Here is a 13911-nt window from a genome sequence, read left to right as displayed (position 1 = left end):
TGCAATTTTGGAAATCAAATAGTCTCCCTAGTTCTTATTTCACCAGGATCAAGCAATAAAATGATGGGATAATTTTTGAACTATTTGTTGTAAATAGTGAATTTTATTTTACACCCTTAATCTTTTAGGTTAAGCAAATAAAATTGTCTTTACCTTTTGCATAAACCATTAAACAACAATAATAATATCTCAAAAAAGGAAGAGCTTGTTTTACTTTTCTATTTCATTGTTTAATAGGATGGCGCTAAAGATAACGACTTTACAATTATTTGAAAACGTCTAACAAACTCAATGTTGTTGCGGTAAAATGAAAAAAAATCATCACTCCTCGCTTTTAATGGATCCTTGCGAACTGGCCGTTCAGTGAAAGACTCTTCACAAGTAATGGCACTACTTATGTCACTATTCACCATATCAAAGTTCTCGTCTAAATCTTTAATCGAATTTGTGATTTGTGACACAGCTAGATCATAATTATCCCGACAAATCTGAAGGCATTGCTTGAGAATGGGCTCCATTGGTTGCTTTAACATAATTAGAGTTTGATTATAAATATCCTTAGCCTTGCCTAAAGACAATTGAAGCATAATACGCACCAAACCTTTTTTATCAGCAGAAGAACTTCTAGGATCCGCTCTAAGAGAACTGACACATAATTTGTAGTCTGTAGACTTTTTGCAAACATCTTCTATCAAATCTCCAGAGGAATGAGCCACTAAAGAAAGGAAGATAAAGAAAATTACTATTGATGTTCTTAAGGAATTCATCTTCTACTTTTTTTAATCTTGCATGTGTTATGATGAACTGTTCTTATAGAATATAGTATTCACATTTATGTTGGTATTACTCTAATGAGATTGTAGTAATCAGATTTTACTTCTTTTTTTTTTGGTGGGGAGGAAGAATTAAATGCTATAAATAACCTTCATTATTCAATGTGGATGAAATTTCACTAAGCAATTTTCTAAAGCAAGAATCCTCTTTATCCCCTTCCCATTTTACCAAGTGTGTAGTGTTATCTCTTAATTTAGAGGAATAATATAAAATTCACTCCAAATATTGTTTTCGTTGGATATTTTCTTCAAGTGACTACTAAAACTAGGTGAACCTACTATTGAGCATAGTGAAGTCTATAGTAAAAGAATTACTAATAGTCTTGTCGTGGTATTTTGGAATTTAACGGAGAATTCAATTTCACAGAGAGACAATGGGTAAATAATTTGATTAAAAATATTGATAATAAACTCAACTTGCATGTATTCTCATCCGTATCGCACCAAGTGCACCTGTTTGAGGAATATTTGTCTGTTTCATAATTGGGATGCAATGACCAAAGGAGGTTTGCGGCAAGTTAAAGAATCAGGGTCATTGAACTCTGCTAAGGCTACACCAGAGTATCATTTAGATATGATTTAGTTAATGAGAAAAAATGAAGCAATAACTCAGAATCTTTTCATTTGCATAACTCAGTATGTCTCTGGTATACAATGAAAGACAGTAAACAGAACAGTAAAATTGAATAGGAAGGGCAGAGCAACTGAAGCCTTTTAATATCAATAAGCAGCTTAAAATATTTGGAAAAACTACATAGTAGAGACTTCCTAGTTTGTAAGCTCCATAATGGCAGAGACAATATCACCATCTGCAACCTTGAGAGCTTTGACAGCTTTAGCTCTGGAAACGCCTGCTTGAGTCATCACCAGCTCGATATCCTTGGGTTCTACGCCAGTTTCATCTACATCCTCATCGTCCTGAGCTACTGTTGATGGCTCTGGCTTTGATATAACGTTGCTCAAATTAGGAGCCTTGAACTGCTCAGCAGCTTGACTCTGCAATTGTGAGCTCAAATCCTCAATCTTTGCCTCACCAAATATAACATATGTGTCTGACGCAGGGCTTTTGAAAATATCCGGTTTCGAGATGACAAATAGAATCTGCAAAAGAGAGGAAATAAGGAGAAAGCTAATAACTAGAATGTGAGCACTAAAACAGAACACATGGAGAAAGAAAAGCAAGAGCGCAATAACATAATTAACTAACATTCTTGCTCTTCTTGACAGTGACACGGCTAACCCCTGGGATTGGCTTCATTCCGAGCTTTATCATAGCTTTTCGACTCTTCTTCTCGCTCCTGCTCTGCTTTGACCTACCACTAGCATCTCCATCTTCTGCCCAGAATTCCAAGCATTTCAATATAATACAACAATCAGATAATCAACCCACTGTAACATGCATCACGAAACATTTGTTTTTTTCTCGGAAGGAATGCACACTTTGAGAAGCACAAAGGACCCAGAATCTCCTCCGACAAGTTAACCAGGAACATGGCAATAAATAAGCACCAGAGTTAATGTAATTACTCTACCTTCAATAAAACCAAGGCCGGAACTATACAATTCAACAAAAGAATGACAGTGATATGATTTCTCTCTTTTTTCTTTTTTTAACTTAAATGAAAACATATTAAAAATGGTAATGCAATAGCAGGGAATAGGACAGAGATAGGATCAATATGAGAGATACTTCAACATTAGTAATATTCCTTCTATCCCATCTTATGTGAGACTCTGGACTGAGTTGTCCTAACTTGTTCAACACACTAATACAATCAGTAATTTTGAATGCACCTTTTACAAGTTTCAAGAACTCAGGTTAACCGAAGAATTCAACTTTAAATACAGCATGAGCTTCCAATTAAATAAAATTCACAAGGAAAAGGAAAATACACAAGCAAAGTCCTTAATCTCCATAGATAGTCGAAACTAAAATTGGATGAGTGATACTTAGAACTAGGAAATGCAACTAATGCTTCGAAGGCACCATCTTAGAAGAACCAAAAGAATCATTCTCAAATTTTTTTGCATTCTCAAAAAAAAAAAAAGAACCAAAAGCATCAGAACCAGCAAAGTCAGGCTCAGAATTATGAATTATGCTTTTATACTCTTTTTTATAAGGCTGAATTATGCTTTTATACTTACCTTCAGCATCATCTTCATCTTTGTCATCGTCATCATCTTCATCATCATCATCATCGGCCTCATCCTCAATAATCGGCTCCTCTGACTACAAAAGAAGAGTATACTTGGGTAAAATATGATAAAGAATACACATGAAGCGCAGAACCATGCTCACTTGACAAAAGCTGACATTGAACATCAAGAGATATAGTAGCTCTACTTCTACCATTTACCAGTGAACCAATAAAGTATTTAGACACCACATATAAAATCTTGAAGACCTTTTCATTTTTTTTGTTGTTTTCTTTGGCCGCAGACGTATATGTATATGTATATTTACGGACTAGGAGGGTGTTTGGATTGACTCATATTAAGTGCTTATTGGCTTTTAAGCACTTTTCTAGTTTTTGTAGTGTTTGGCATAAAAAATGCTTAAAACACTTACTTTTAAGCATGAAAAGTACAAAAGTAAGCCAAAAGCCAAAAGTTGGGTATTACCAACTTATGGCTTTTGGCTTTTAGATTATAAGCTACTTTTTAAAAGTCAATCCAAACACCCTCTAGGATCTAGATTACAACAATACCAAGTTAGAGATCAAAAGAAACTGCGACTTTCCGTCTACAATGCAGATTGGATTACAACGGAAAACACCACAAAGCCTAAAGGAAAACTCAAATTTTCACTAACAAGATTGTTTATGGTGTCCCAGAGTAAACAAGTTAGTCTCTTTCACAGAAAAGATTGAACCTTTTGCCATAAGAGTCTCAAAAGAATCAATCTTTTGCCATAACAGCCTCAAAAGATTCAAACTTTTGCCATAGCAGCCTTAAAAATTCAAGCTTTTTGAACAAAAGACCATCTATAATGTCCCATAGTAAACAAGTGAATAATTATTTTTTGATTATCTATAGATCCCAAAAGTGAAAAAATTCAAACAATACCCAACATTCAATAGATATAATAGAACTATAAAATCAAGTTAAATTACTATAAAACTTCAAAAACCCACATACACAAGCTATAAGGGCCTTAAAAGTTCACAACTTTATGTCTACACATTTGTATGAATACTAAATTGTAGGGAAAAAAGGAGAATTACCTCAATCTTTTGTTGTTCGAGATGAGCGGCTAGGATTTCTTCTTGGGATTGAGCAGTCATGGTTGCGTTGAGTGAGTAATGATAGAGAGAATTTAGGTTCTTGAATGAAGAAGACAATGGTCCTAAAACCCTAGGATAACCTGTCACTTATTTCCCATTTTCTCTTGGCCCGACCCGAAATGTAAGCGGTTATATAGCTTATTAAATTATTAAATATTTAAGTATAAGTGTGAATATATGTTGATTTACAAAAATAACCTTATAATATTAAGCCTAATAACTCACAACAAAAGAATATAACCGAATTCTAGACATTAGTCTTGTAATACTATTAGTTTTAGGACATAATACTACATGTTAGGAATCCTACATGATTACATTTAGAAATCTTATTAGTATAATTACTTTCGGGCATAGACATATAATAATACATGTTAGAATGTAAACCTAATATATTTAGGAACACGTTAGGTTTCCTATTACTTTTAGGATATACTTCTTAAAAAGTTCTATTACTAATTTAATTTGAAAAACGTATTATATTGTCCTATTACTAATTTTATTTGAAAACGTATTATATAGTTCTATTACTAATTTAATGAGCTTTTATCATTATTGGCCGCTCGGGCCAAACTTTTAACGGCCATTAGCCAGAAATAAATTTAACATCCACTAGCCACTAGCCGACGCCTGAATTTACATGTTTTATACATCGAAAACTAACTATTACTCAAGTAGTAGGCCCGTCTGCACCTGCTACAATCTTCTATATATATCAATTGGTTTCTTCAAGAAAATATTTTATTATAATTTTCTTACCCTTTACTTCTATACGGACGGAATGGTAATTATATAGGTATTAATATTTTAAATTGAAAAATTTGAGTTGCGTGTATAAAATTGATAGAATGGGAGGGTGCCCAATATCTAGAAAAATATGTTCTAGATTTAGTTATTTATTTATTTAATACACAATAATATGTTCTTCACTCTTTAAATCAAATACCCCTTTACGTACAAAGAATGTAAATGTACATTCAAATAAATACTATATAATAGATATAAATTGTCAATAACTATCATCATTGTAATTTTCAACACAATATTAAATTCTAGAAAATCTTTCATATATACATTTTACTACATCACTACGTAGTAAAATGCACGATACACTTAATATATACTAAATTTATATATTGTAGAACAGCCTATACACTTTGGATACACAAAAGCGCTAGGGATACATTAATGATATATTATGGATACGTTGCAAGATGCACGATACACTCTATATACAAATTATATGCAATGTATATACTAAATAGACTGTCACTATACAAAAAATATATTAAAATAGACTGTCACTATACAATTTATATACAATAGACTGTTACTATACAAAATATATACAAAATAGACTGTCACTATACAAAAATATATTAAATAGACTGCCACTATACAATTTATATACACTAGACTGTCATTATACAAAATATATACAAAATAGACTGTCACTATACTAAATATATACTAAATAGACTGTCATTATACAAAATAGACTGTCACTATAATAAAAATATACAAAAGATAGACTGTCACTATACAAAATATATGCAAAATAGATATTTTGGGCTATTAGATATAATATATTTGGGCCGAAGGGCCATTTCGGGTAAGTGGAAAAAATATGGGCTATTAAAATTTTGAGGGGCTATAGAGAGTAGTTTTCTCTAATTTAATTTGGGAATGTATTATATTGTCCAAATTCATTTACAAAAGGAGAGCTTATATGATTATAAAAGCACGAATATAATATTAATAGACTAAAATAGCTCTAAAATATTAAACAGGAGAACTCATAGGACATAACTTTATAAACTTATTTTTTGGACTATAATACTTTCTATGTTAATTTTTTCAATATTTATAATACTTTCTATGTTAATGTTTTCAATATTTAAGATCTTAAAATTAATAAAAAAATTTCTATTAAATTCTTATTAAAAATATGTACGAAGGTTTAATAAAATCAATTTCATAAGAATCCTCCATATTGGCAATACTTTGCCATTTTATAATGTCCAATACCAAATGAATAAAAAAAGTAATGTTAAATGGACTGCATAAAGCATTGAAATTGAGAAAAAAAATATCCACACGATAATATATTTTTATATTATATTTGAACTGCTTTTTTACTCAAATAATATTTTTTATTAATTTTTCGTATAATATTGAATAATATATCCAACTATTAAAAAGAACCAAAAGAATATATAAGAATATAAATGTGTGAAAAAGAGAAAGAAAAATGGTTGGTAGAGTCAATGTCATTAATGATTCTGCAAACATAAAGATCTAAAAGTGAAATGTCAAATTGATTTTTTTACTCTTTGAAAATAAAATTTATAGTGGATAAAATTATAATTACGATTGAATATTCAAAACAAAAGATGAACTAATATTAAGAATATGAATCAACATAAAATAATTTTTTTTTATTTAAGACTAAATAATTAAATCTTGAATTAATTATTTATGAAGAGAATCTAATTTGCATAGAACTCCGGTCAAGTACTACCAGTAGTTCCAAAATCGACGAAAGCATAGATTGTAAAAGCTAGCTTGGCAAAATTATACTTACGGCCTCAAATAAAAGATATTTAACTGACAAGAAATATAAAAATAAGAACAGATCCAGCATTCAGTGACTTCTTGCTTCGTTTCAGAAATAAAGAAAAACATCCAATAAAAGATAATTTGGTTCTTCCAGAATACTTGGTTATCAACCCAATGCTAAAAATAATGCATTTAATAAGGAAATTATTTCCAGCATTAGAATAAAAAGCAATTTGTGCAAATTATATTATAGAATTTAAAGAGTTATCTTAGCTAGCACAAATGAATATGTTGATCAACTAAATAAAAGGTTAATTGATAAGCTTTATGGTAAAAACAAAATATTTTTCAGTTCTTTATTCAATAGAAAATGATACTAACAATTACTACCAAGAAGAATACTTAAATTGTAATGATCCGACCGATCGTTTTGCTTTATAGATCCCCGTTCCCCTAATTAAGATTTTCCATATGTGCTTTTACTACTTTACGGCTTGCGGGAATGGTTAGTTCGGGTTTGGAAGGGTTCGAGTTGAAATCGGAATACTTAGTTCCTTAATATTGGCTTAAAATGGTTAAGTTTGACTTGAGTCAACGTTTTGAGTAAACGACCTCGGGTTTCGGGTGACCCGGGAGCGTTTCGACACTTAATATTGAGAGTTGGCGCATTGAAGGTTTTCAAGTTTTTAATATTTGGTTTGAAGTAGGATTTGGTGTTATCGATGTTCGTTTGGGATTCCGAGCCTGGGAATAGTTCTGTATGGTGATTTGTGACTTGCACGCAAAATTTGGTGTCATTCCGAGTAGTTTAAGTATGATTCGGCGCGTTCGGAGTAAGTTGGAAGAACTTAAAGTTCACAAGTTGATTCGATTTGGTTATAGGGTGTGATTCTTAATTTTGATATTCTTTTCGTATTTTGAGAGTTCGAGTAGGTCTGTATTATGTTTACAAGCTTGTTGGTATGCTCGGACGGGGTTCCGGGGGCCTCAGGTAAAATTCGGATCGAAAACGAATTGGAACTTTGAAATTGGGGAGTGTTGTTGCAGCTGAATCTGGTATCTTCACACCTACTAAGGGAATAGCCGCAAGTGCGGTCACGTAGATGCGGTGGGTTCATCGCAGTGCGAGGCCTATGGAGATGGGCTGGGAGCGCAGGTGCGGGGAATATTCCGCACCTGCGAGGTCACAGATGCGGATCGTGGGCCGTCGATGCGGAAATGGCCAAGGTGGCATGGGGGCGCAGAAGCGGACTTGGTCCGCAGGCGCGTGCGCATAGGAGCGGAGAAAAATCTGCAGAAGCGGACTTCGTTTGTAGAAGTGAGAGAAGGTAGCCTGGGATAGGACCGCACCTGCGATGGATTTTCCACAGGTGCGGCGTCGCAGGTGTTTCCTAAGGTCCGAAGAAGCGGAATCGCTAGAGGCAGTGAGGGCTTTTAATGTTGGGACTTAGGCTATTTTGGTTCATTTCTTTAACTTCTTGGACGATTTTAGATTTCTTTGAAGAGGGGTTTTCACCTAGCACTTTGAGGTAAGTAATTTCTAAACAATATGAGTTTAATACATGCATTTTAGGTATGTTCTTAATATATAAATTGGAGGAATTATGGGTTTAGTTGAAAAACCTAGGTTTTAATAAAAATGAGATTCAACCATGAAAATGATTATAGAATTGGGTAGAAATTATATATTTGAGTTCGTGAGGTTATGGGTAACCTTTATCTTAGAAAACTTTTAGAATCCGGGCACGTGGGCTCGGGAGAAAATTTTAGCAATCTTCTAATTTGGGGTTGGGAAATTACTCTATTAGCTAAATTATGAACCTGTGAGCGAATATTGATTAATTTATATAATATTTGTCTAGCTTCGGATTGTTCGGCACCAAGTTGAGGCTTTAGAGCGAATTTTTGGGCCGGAAAGTGAGCTTTGAGACAAGGTAAGTCTCTTGCCTAACCTTGTAAGAGGGAATTTACCCCATAGGTATTTTAAATTACCATTTGCTTCTAATCATGGGGGCTACGTACGCACGAGGTGACGAGAGTTAGTACGTAGCTACTTATCATGCTTAAGTCCGAGTAGTTTTAGGATCCAAATCATGAAATACTTGTATTGTTTGCACTCTACTTATTAATTTAAGTGCCTAAATTATATTGAAACTTGTTAAAAGATTCGTAAAGGCCGAATTTCACTTACTTTGAGTTTTGGAGGGTTATTTGACCGTTAATATAAATTGTGCTTCCTTGTGTATTTGTCTTGTGATAACTTTTAAATCAGATATTCATAAAGTATTCTCTCTTCTTGTGGAGTGGGTCGAACGCCTCGGCAGTACAATAGATGCATCTATGGTTCATGTCGCTCGACCCTCGACAATGTACACATTATTCTGGATCGGGCCGTACGACCTCAGCATAAATCGTGCGTGTTAATGCTTGGAGCCCGAATACACTTGATATTATTTTCATGACTTGAGAGGTTATAATTTATTTATTGGCCCGAAATTGATTTGGGGTTAGTATGTGTTAGCTGAAGATTTTTGGAATTTACTATCAGTTAAAGAATCATTTATTCAATGCTTGCTATTATGTTATTATTATTATTATTCACATATTCCATGCCTGTTTAGAATTTTCTGTATTTTATTATTGGCCCATAGTAAATGTCGATGTCGACCCCTGCCACTACTTCTTCGAGGTTAGATTGGGTACATGTTACTTATGTACTCACACTACACTTCTGCACTAATCGTGCAAGATTTGAGGTGAGTGCATCTGGTGTTCATTCAGGCGCGCACCCCCGTTACCTTGAGGTATAGTGGTGAGCTGCTCTCTGAGTCCGTTCTGCATCACCCACAGTCTCTCTTTTGTATTTACTTTCTGTCTATCTCATTTCAGACAGTAGCTTAGGTGTTTTGTATATTCTACTAGTTGCTCATACACTTGTGATACCGGGTCTTGGGAACATGCTAGTAGACACTTTATGGCTTTTGAGTATTTATTTCATCATATTTGCTCTTTTATTAGTTTACGCTTTACTTTATTAAATTTTTCACTTTTCATTTACTTAATAAATAAAAATCAACTACTTTGAAATTATTAAAACGAATAAATACATTGCTAGTTCACCGTTGGCTTACCTAGCGATGATGTTGGGCGCCGTCATGACTTATAGGAGGAATTGGTTCGCGACATGAATATTTTAATATACGGTCTTCTACCATACAAGTTTGTTGTCAAGTTTATTATTTCTTACAATATGTTAGTATCACCGAATATATATTAGAAATTGATCTTCCATTGCATATAGGTTGATTTTAAATTAAAATATGCCTGACATGCTACTGACAAACTTATATCCGCCGAATAGCTTATGTAATAGCACACAAATGGTATATAGAAGTTTTAATAATAACGCCATATATGCAGAAATTATGATACTGGTCAACGTGCTTCTAAGCATGTGTTTTCCCCCGAATTCAGCTTCCGTCATCCGAAACTAAAGAATATCCTTTTAAATTTATGTGAAAATAATTTTCAGCATGTTTATATTTTGCAATTATAATAAATAAAGCATACGGACAAACATCCTTAATATTGGACTATATTTGTTGCAATAAATTTTCTTGCATGCACAACTATATGTTGCACTTTCAAGGGATATAAATATCAACAACAAGAGTTCTGGTTATGGTAGAGCAACCAAAGCATTAGAAGAAAACATACACAAAAAATACCGTCTACAAAGAAGTGTTCAGTAGGATATCATCACATTAAATACTTTTAAACTACGATACATAATTATCTAACTAATATGAATTGATCATTTGTGTAAGTTCTGATGATGTCCTTTTATTTTGAATCCACTTATTATACTAATGTAATAATATTTTTTAGCATTTAGATGATTATTATATTATTTGTTTTGGTAAAAAAATAATTTTATTCACCAACGAGTAAGAAGTAAGTACAGCACAAATCAACAAAAGTTTGGACATTTTGTCCCAACACTCTTGTGCACTTCTCAGCTACTCATTACCAGAAAATAATTCCTTATGCAAAAGCAAACAGAACTAGTATTAAAACATCAGCTACTAGGATAGGTTTCCAAATGCTTCATACTCCCTGCTAGTTTCTTCTTCATATGACCCCTGCAATACACTTCTTGAGCAATCATTTTAACTATAGTCTCGAATGATCTCACTTTTTGCTGAAACAATCTCAAATTTCTCTCTATCCAAATGAAATACACACATGCAGCCAAACTTATCCTGTAAATATGTGCTTTAGCAGAATTGCCTTTTACATGGTCTATTGCCCAAACAACTTCATCTTTCCATTCATATGGTCCTCTGTCCACTCATTGCCATTGTCGAATATTCTTCCATATCACAGACGATATTGAACATTTAAACAATAGATGATCTAGTGTTTCTGGAACCTCTGTACACAAAGGATAGGTTAAGTCATCGACTACACTCCATTTAGCTATTTTGTCTCTTGTCTGAAGTCTTCAATTTAAATCCAGGTATAGAATAAAGACCCATCTAGGAGCACCATAGTTGTTACAAGTCAATCTCCTCCAGGGACACTTGGGAAAATCACCTCTAAGCTTCAAGTATATCTGCTGAATAGAAAAACCATGCATTAGAGTAAGATCTGATTCTTTTAACCCCACTGATTCTATATGCTTTGCTGCTTTCAAAATTCTTTGTACCAACCATGATGCTTGTGTTGGCTGGCTCAACTATAGGTTTCTATTTCTCCCATAATAGCTATGTATCCACTTTATCCATATTTATCTTTTTTCTGACAAATATTCCACAATAGTTTACAGATTGTAGCTTTGTTTCAAGCTTGGATAACTAAAATATTTAAGCCACCAGCAAACTTTGACAGGCACAATCTATCCCAAGCAATCAAGGCTCTTTTGGAAACCTCTAACCCACCAGTCCATAGGAACCTTTTACAAGCACTTTCAATCAGCTAAGTAATCTTTTTTGGCAAAGTGAAGATTTGAGACCAAAATATCTGTATAGAAAAGAGTATATTTTTTATCAGTTGAGTCCTTCCGGCATATGATAGAAATCTTGCAGTCCAACAGGTAATCCTCCCAATCATTTTTTCCAACAAAGGCTTGCATTATATAATTGATAGTCTCTTTGTACCGAGTGGCACTCCTAGATATCTTATAGGGAGCTCGCCTTTAGAAAACCCCAAATGATCCAGTATCAGTTGTTGCACAGTTGGATTGACTCCACCAAAATATACAAAGCTTTTTTCAATATTTTCCACTAAACCAGATACATTTGAGAACTCCTAAAAATAATCAAATAGTTTTTTCACTGATTCCATATCACCCCTACTAAATAACAGCAAATCGTTAGCAAACCCCAATTGTATAATATTCAACTTTGCACATCTTGGATGATAGTGGAACTCCTTTATCTCCTTCAGTCCCTTCAACAATCTAGTAAAGAATTTCATAGCTAATACAAACAAGAATGGGGATAAAGGATCACCCTGTCTAAGCCCCTTCTTTGCTGGGAAAGGACATCTTGGCTGGCCATTAATAAGAGTGGAATAAGATACATTGTTAACACATTTCATAATCTACAGTATAAAGCCATCAGAAAAGTTCATGTGAATAAGCACCTGCTCCAAGAAACTCCATTCCAGAGAGTTACAAGCCTTTCTCATATCTATTTTTAACATGCACCTAGGTGAAACATTCTTTCTATTATATCCCTTAACTATCTCATGGCTTAAAATTATATTGTCAGATATCACTCAGCCCGGTACAAAAGCTGATTGACAGCCATCCACAAGAAATTTCATAAAATTTTGCATCCTGCTAGTAAGGATTTTAGAAATAATTTTGTAAATAGTAGTACAACAGGAAATAGTCCTAAACTCAGAAATAATGGATGGATTTTGGACCTTCGGGATGAGAGTCACAGTGGTACAATTAATGGCCTTATATAGTTCACCAGATGTGAAGAAATCCTACACAACCTCAACTATTTCATCACCAATAATTGACCATGATCTTTTAAATAATAGTGCATTATACCCATCGCATTCTGGGGCTTTTAAGTCATCAATTCCCTGCAAAGCCTGAGCCAGCATATTCTCGCAATTGCGAGATTTTCTTCGCAATTGCGATGGGGGTCTGGGGAAGGGTATGTTCGCAAATGCGAATTTCTGCCCGCAAATGCGATGGGCCAATTGCCGCAAATGCGACATATTCTTCGCAAATGCGAAGGCAGTGAAAATGTGAAGGATCTCGCATTTGCGAAGCTCAGGTCGCAAATGCGACATCCGCAACTGATAGCTTTGGACTTAGACGGGATTTTTCATTCATTCTTCATATTTTCAAAACCCTAAACCTTAAGAGGCAATTTTTCAAAGACCAAATCTTCCCCAAATCATAGGTAAGTGATTCCTAACTCTTTTCTTTCAATCTTTTATATCTTATAACAAGATTTTAACCTAGAAGCTAGAATTTTTATGGTGAAATTAGGATTTTTGGGTAGAATTTAGGAATTTTGAAATTCGAGGATTTAGACCCCAATTTGAGGTCGGATTCCAAAACTAATTACATATTCGGGCTCGGGGGGTGAATGAGTAAAAGGAGTTTAGTCCGAACCTCGGGTTTTGACCAAGCAGGCCCGGGGTCGATTTTTTGACTTTTTGGAGGAAAAATTGGAAAAATTTAACTTACGCAATATAATTTATTCCTTTAGCAATATTTGATATTATTGCGTCATTTTTGAATAGATACGAGTGGTTTGGATGTGAATTCCAAAGAAAAAGTTATGATTGAGAATTAAGTGGCCTTCAGAGCGAGGCAAGTGTTGTGTCTAACCCTGACTTGAGGTAATTAGGAACCTTAGAATACTTGCTAAGTGAAATTTATGTGAGCGGAGTATATGTGAGGTGACGAGTACTTATGCGCCCTCAATTTACCTGTTTTTTCATGTTTCTCAGTTTTTCTTATATTGTCTCATCCCTATGCCTAATTGCTATGTGTTATACTAGTGTTGTTCAATTTATCGTTCTTATCATGTTTACGGATTTTCTGGTGATAATTAAGTTTTTATTTCAAAGTTGAAATTAATGTTATGGAACCAAATATTGAAGTAAGGTTTGTACTTGTTATTCTATCTCTCTGTTGTCATTTATGCGTTGTATTATGGTAAGGGAGAGTGTTAGTGCACGAAGGGTGATGCCATGCCATATTG

General features: G+C 33.8%; 2 protein-coding genes across 3 annotated transcripts; both read right to left on the bottom strand.

Annotated features, from left to right (window-relative positions):
- Positions 1–230: 230 nt before the first annotated feature.
- LOC138899740 (putative invertase inhibitor) lies at positions 231–767 on the bottom strand. Its single transcript, XM_070186431.1, has one exon. It carries the CDS (start codon positions 765–767, stop codon positions 231–233), a length of 537 nt encoding a protein of 178 aa, XP_070042532.1.
- Positions 768–1430: 663 nt separating this feature from the next.
- LOC104089126 (nascent polypeptide-associated complex subunit alpha-like protein 1) lies at positions 1431–4218 on the bottom strand. Of its 2 annotated transcripts, none has more exons than XM_009593958.3 (4): positions 4058–4218; positions 2979–3063; positions 2041–2168; positions 1431–1934 (listed from the first exon to the last, which is right to left on the bottom strand). In XM_009593958.3, the coding sequence occupies exons 1-4, from the start codon at positions 4115–4117 to the stop codon at positions 1602–1604; spliced, it is 606 nt and encodes a 201-aa protein (XP_009592253.1). In that variant the 5' UTR covers positions 4118–4218; the 3' UTR covers positions 1431–1601. The 2 variants fall into 2 exon arrangements, with proteins under 2 accessions (XP_009592253.1, XP_009592254.1); XM_009593959.3 differs by having other exon boundaries at positions 2041–2165.
- Between the last annotated feature and the right edge of the window lie 9693 nt (positions 4219–13911).

The sequence above is a fragment of the Nicotiana tomentosiformis genome, chromosome 10 (assembly GCF_000390325.3).
Source record: "Nicotiana tomentosiformis chromosome 10, ASM39032v3, whole genome shotgun sequence".
NCBI lineage: Eukaryota > Viridiplantae > Streptophyta > Magnoliopsida > Solanales > Solanaceae > Nicotiana > Nicotiana tomentosiformis.
The sequence above is the reverse complement of the archived record's forward strand: the minus strand, read 5'-3'. Positions and strand labels throughout refer to the sequence as shown.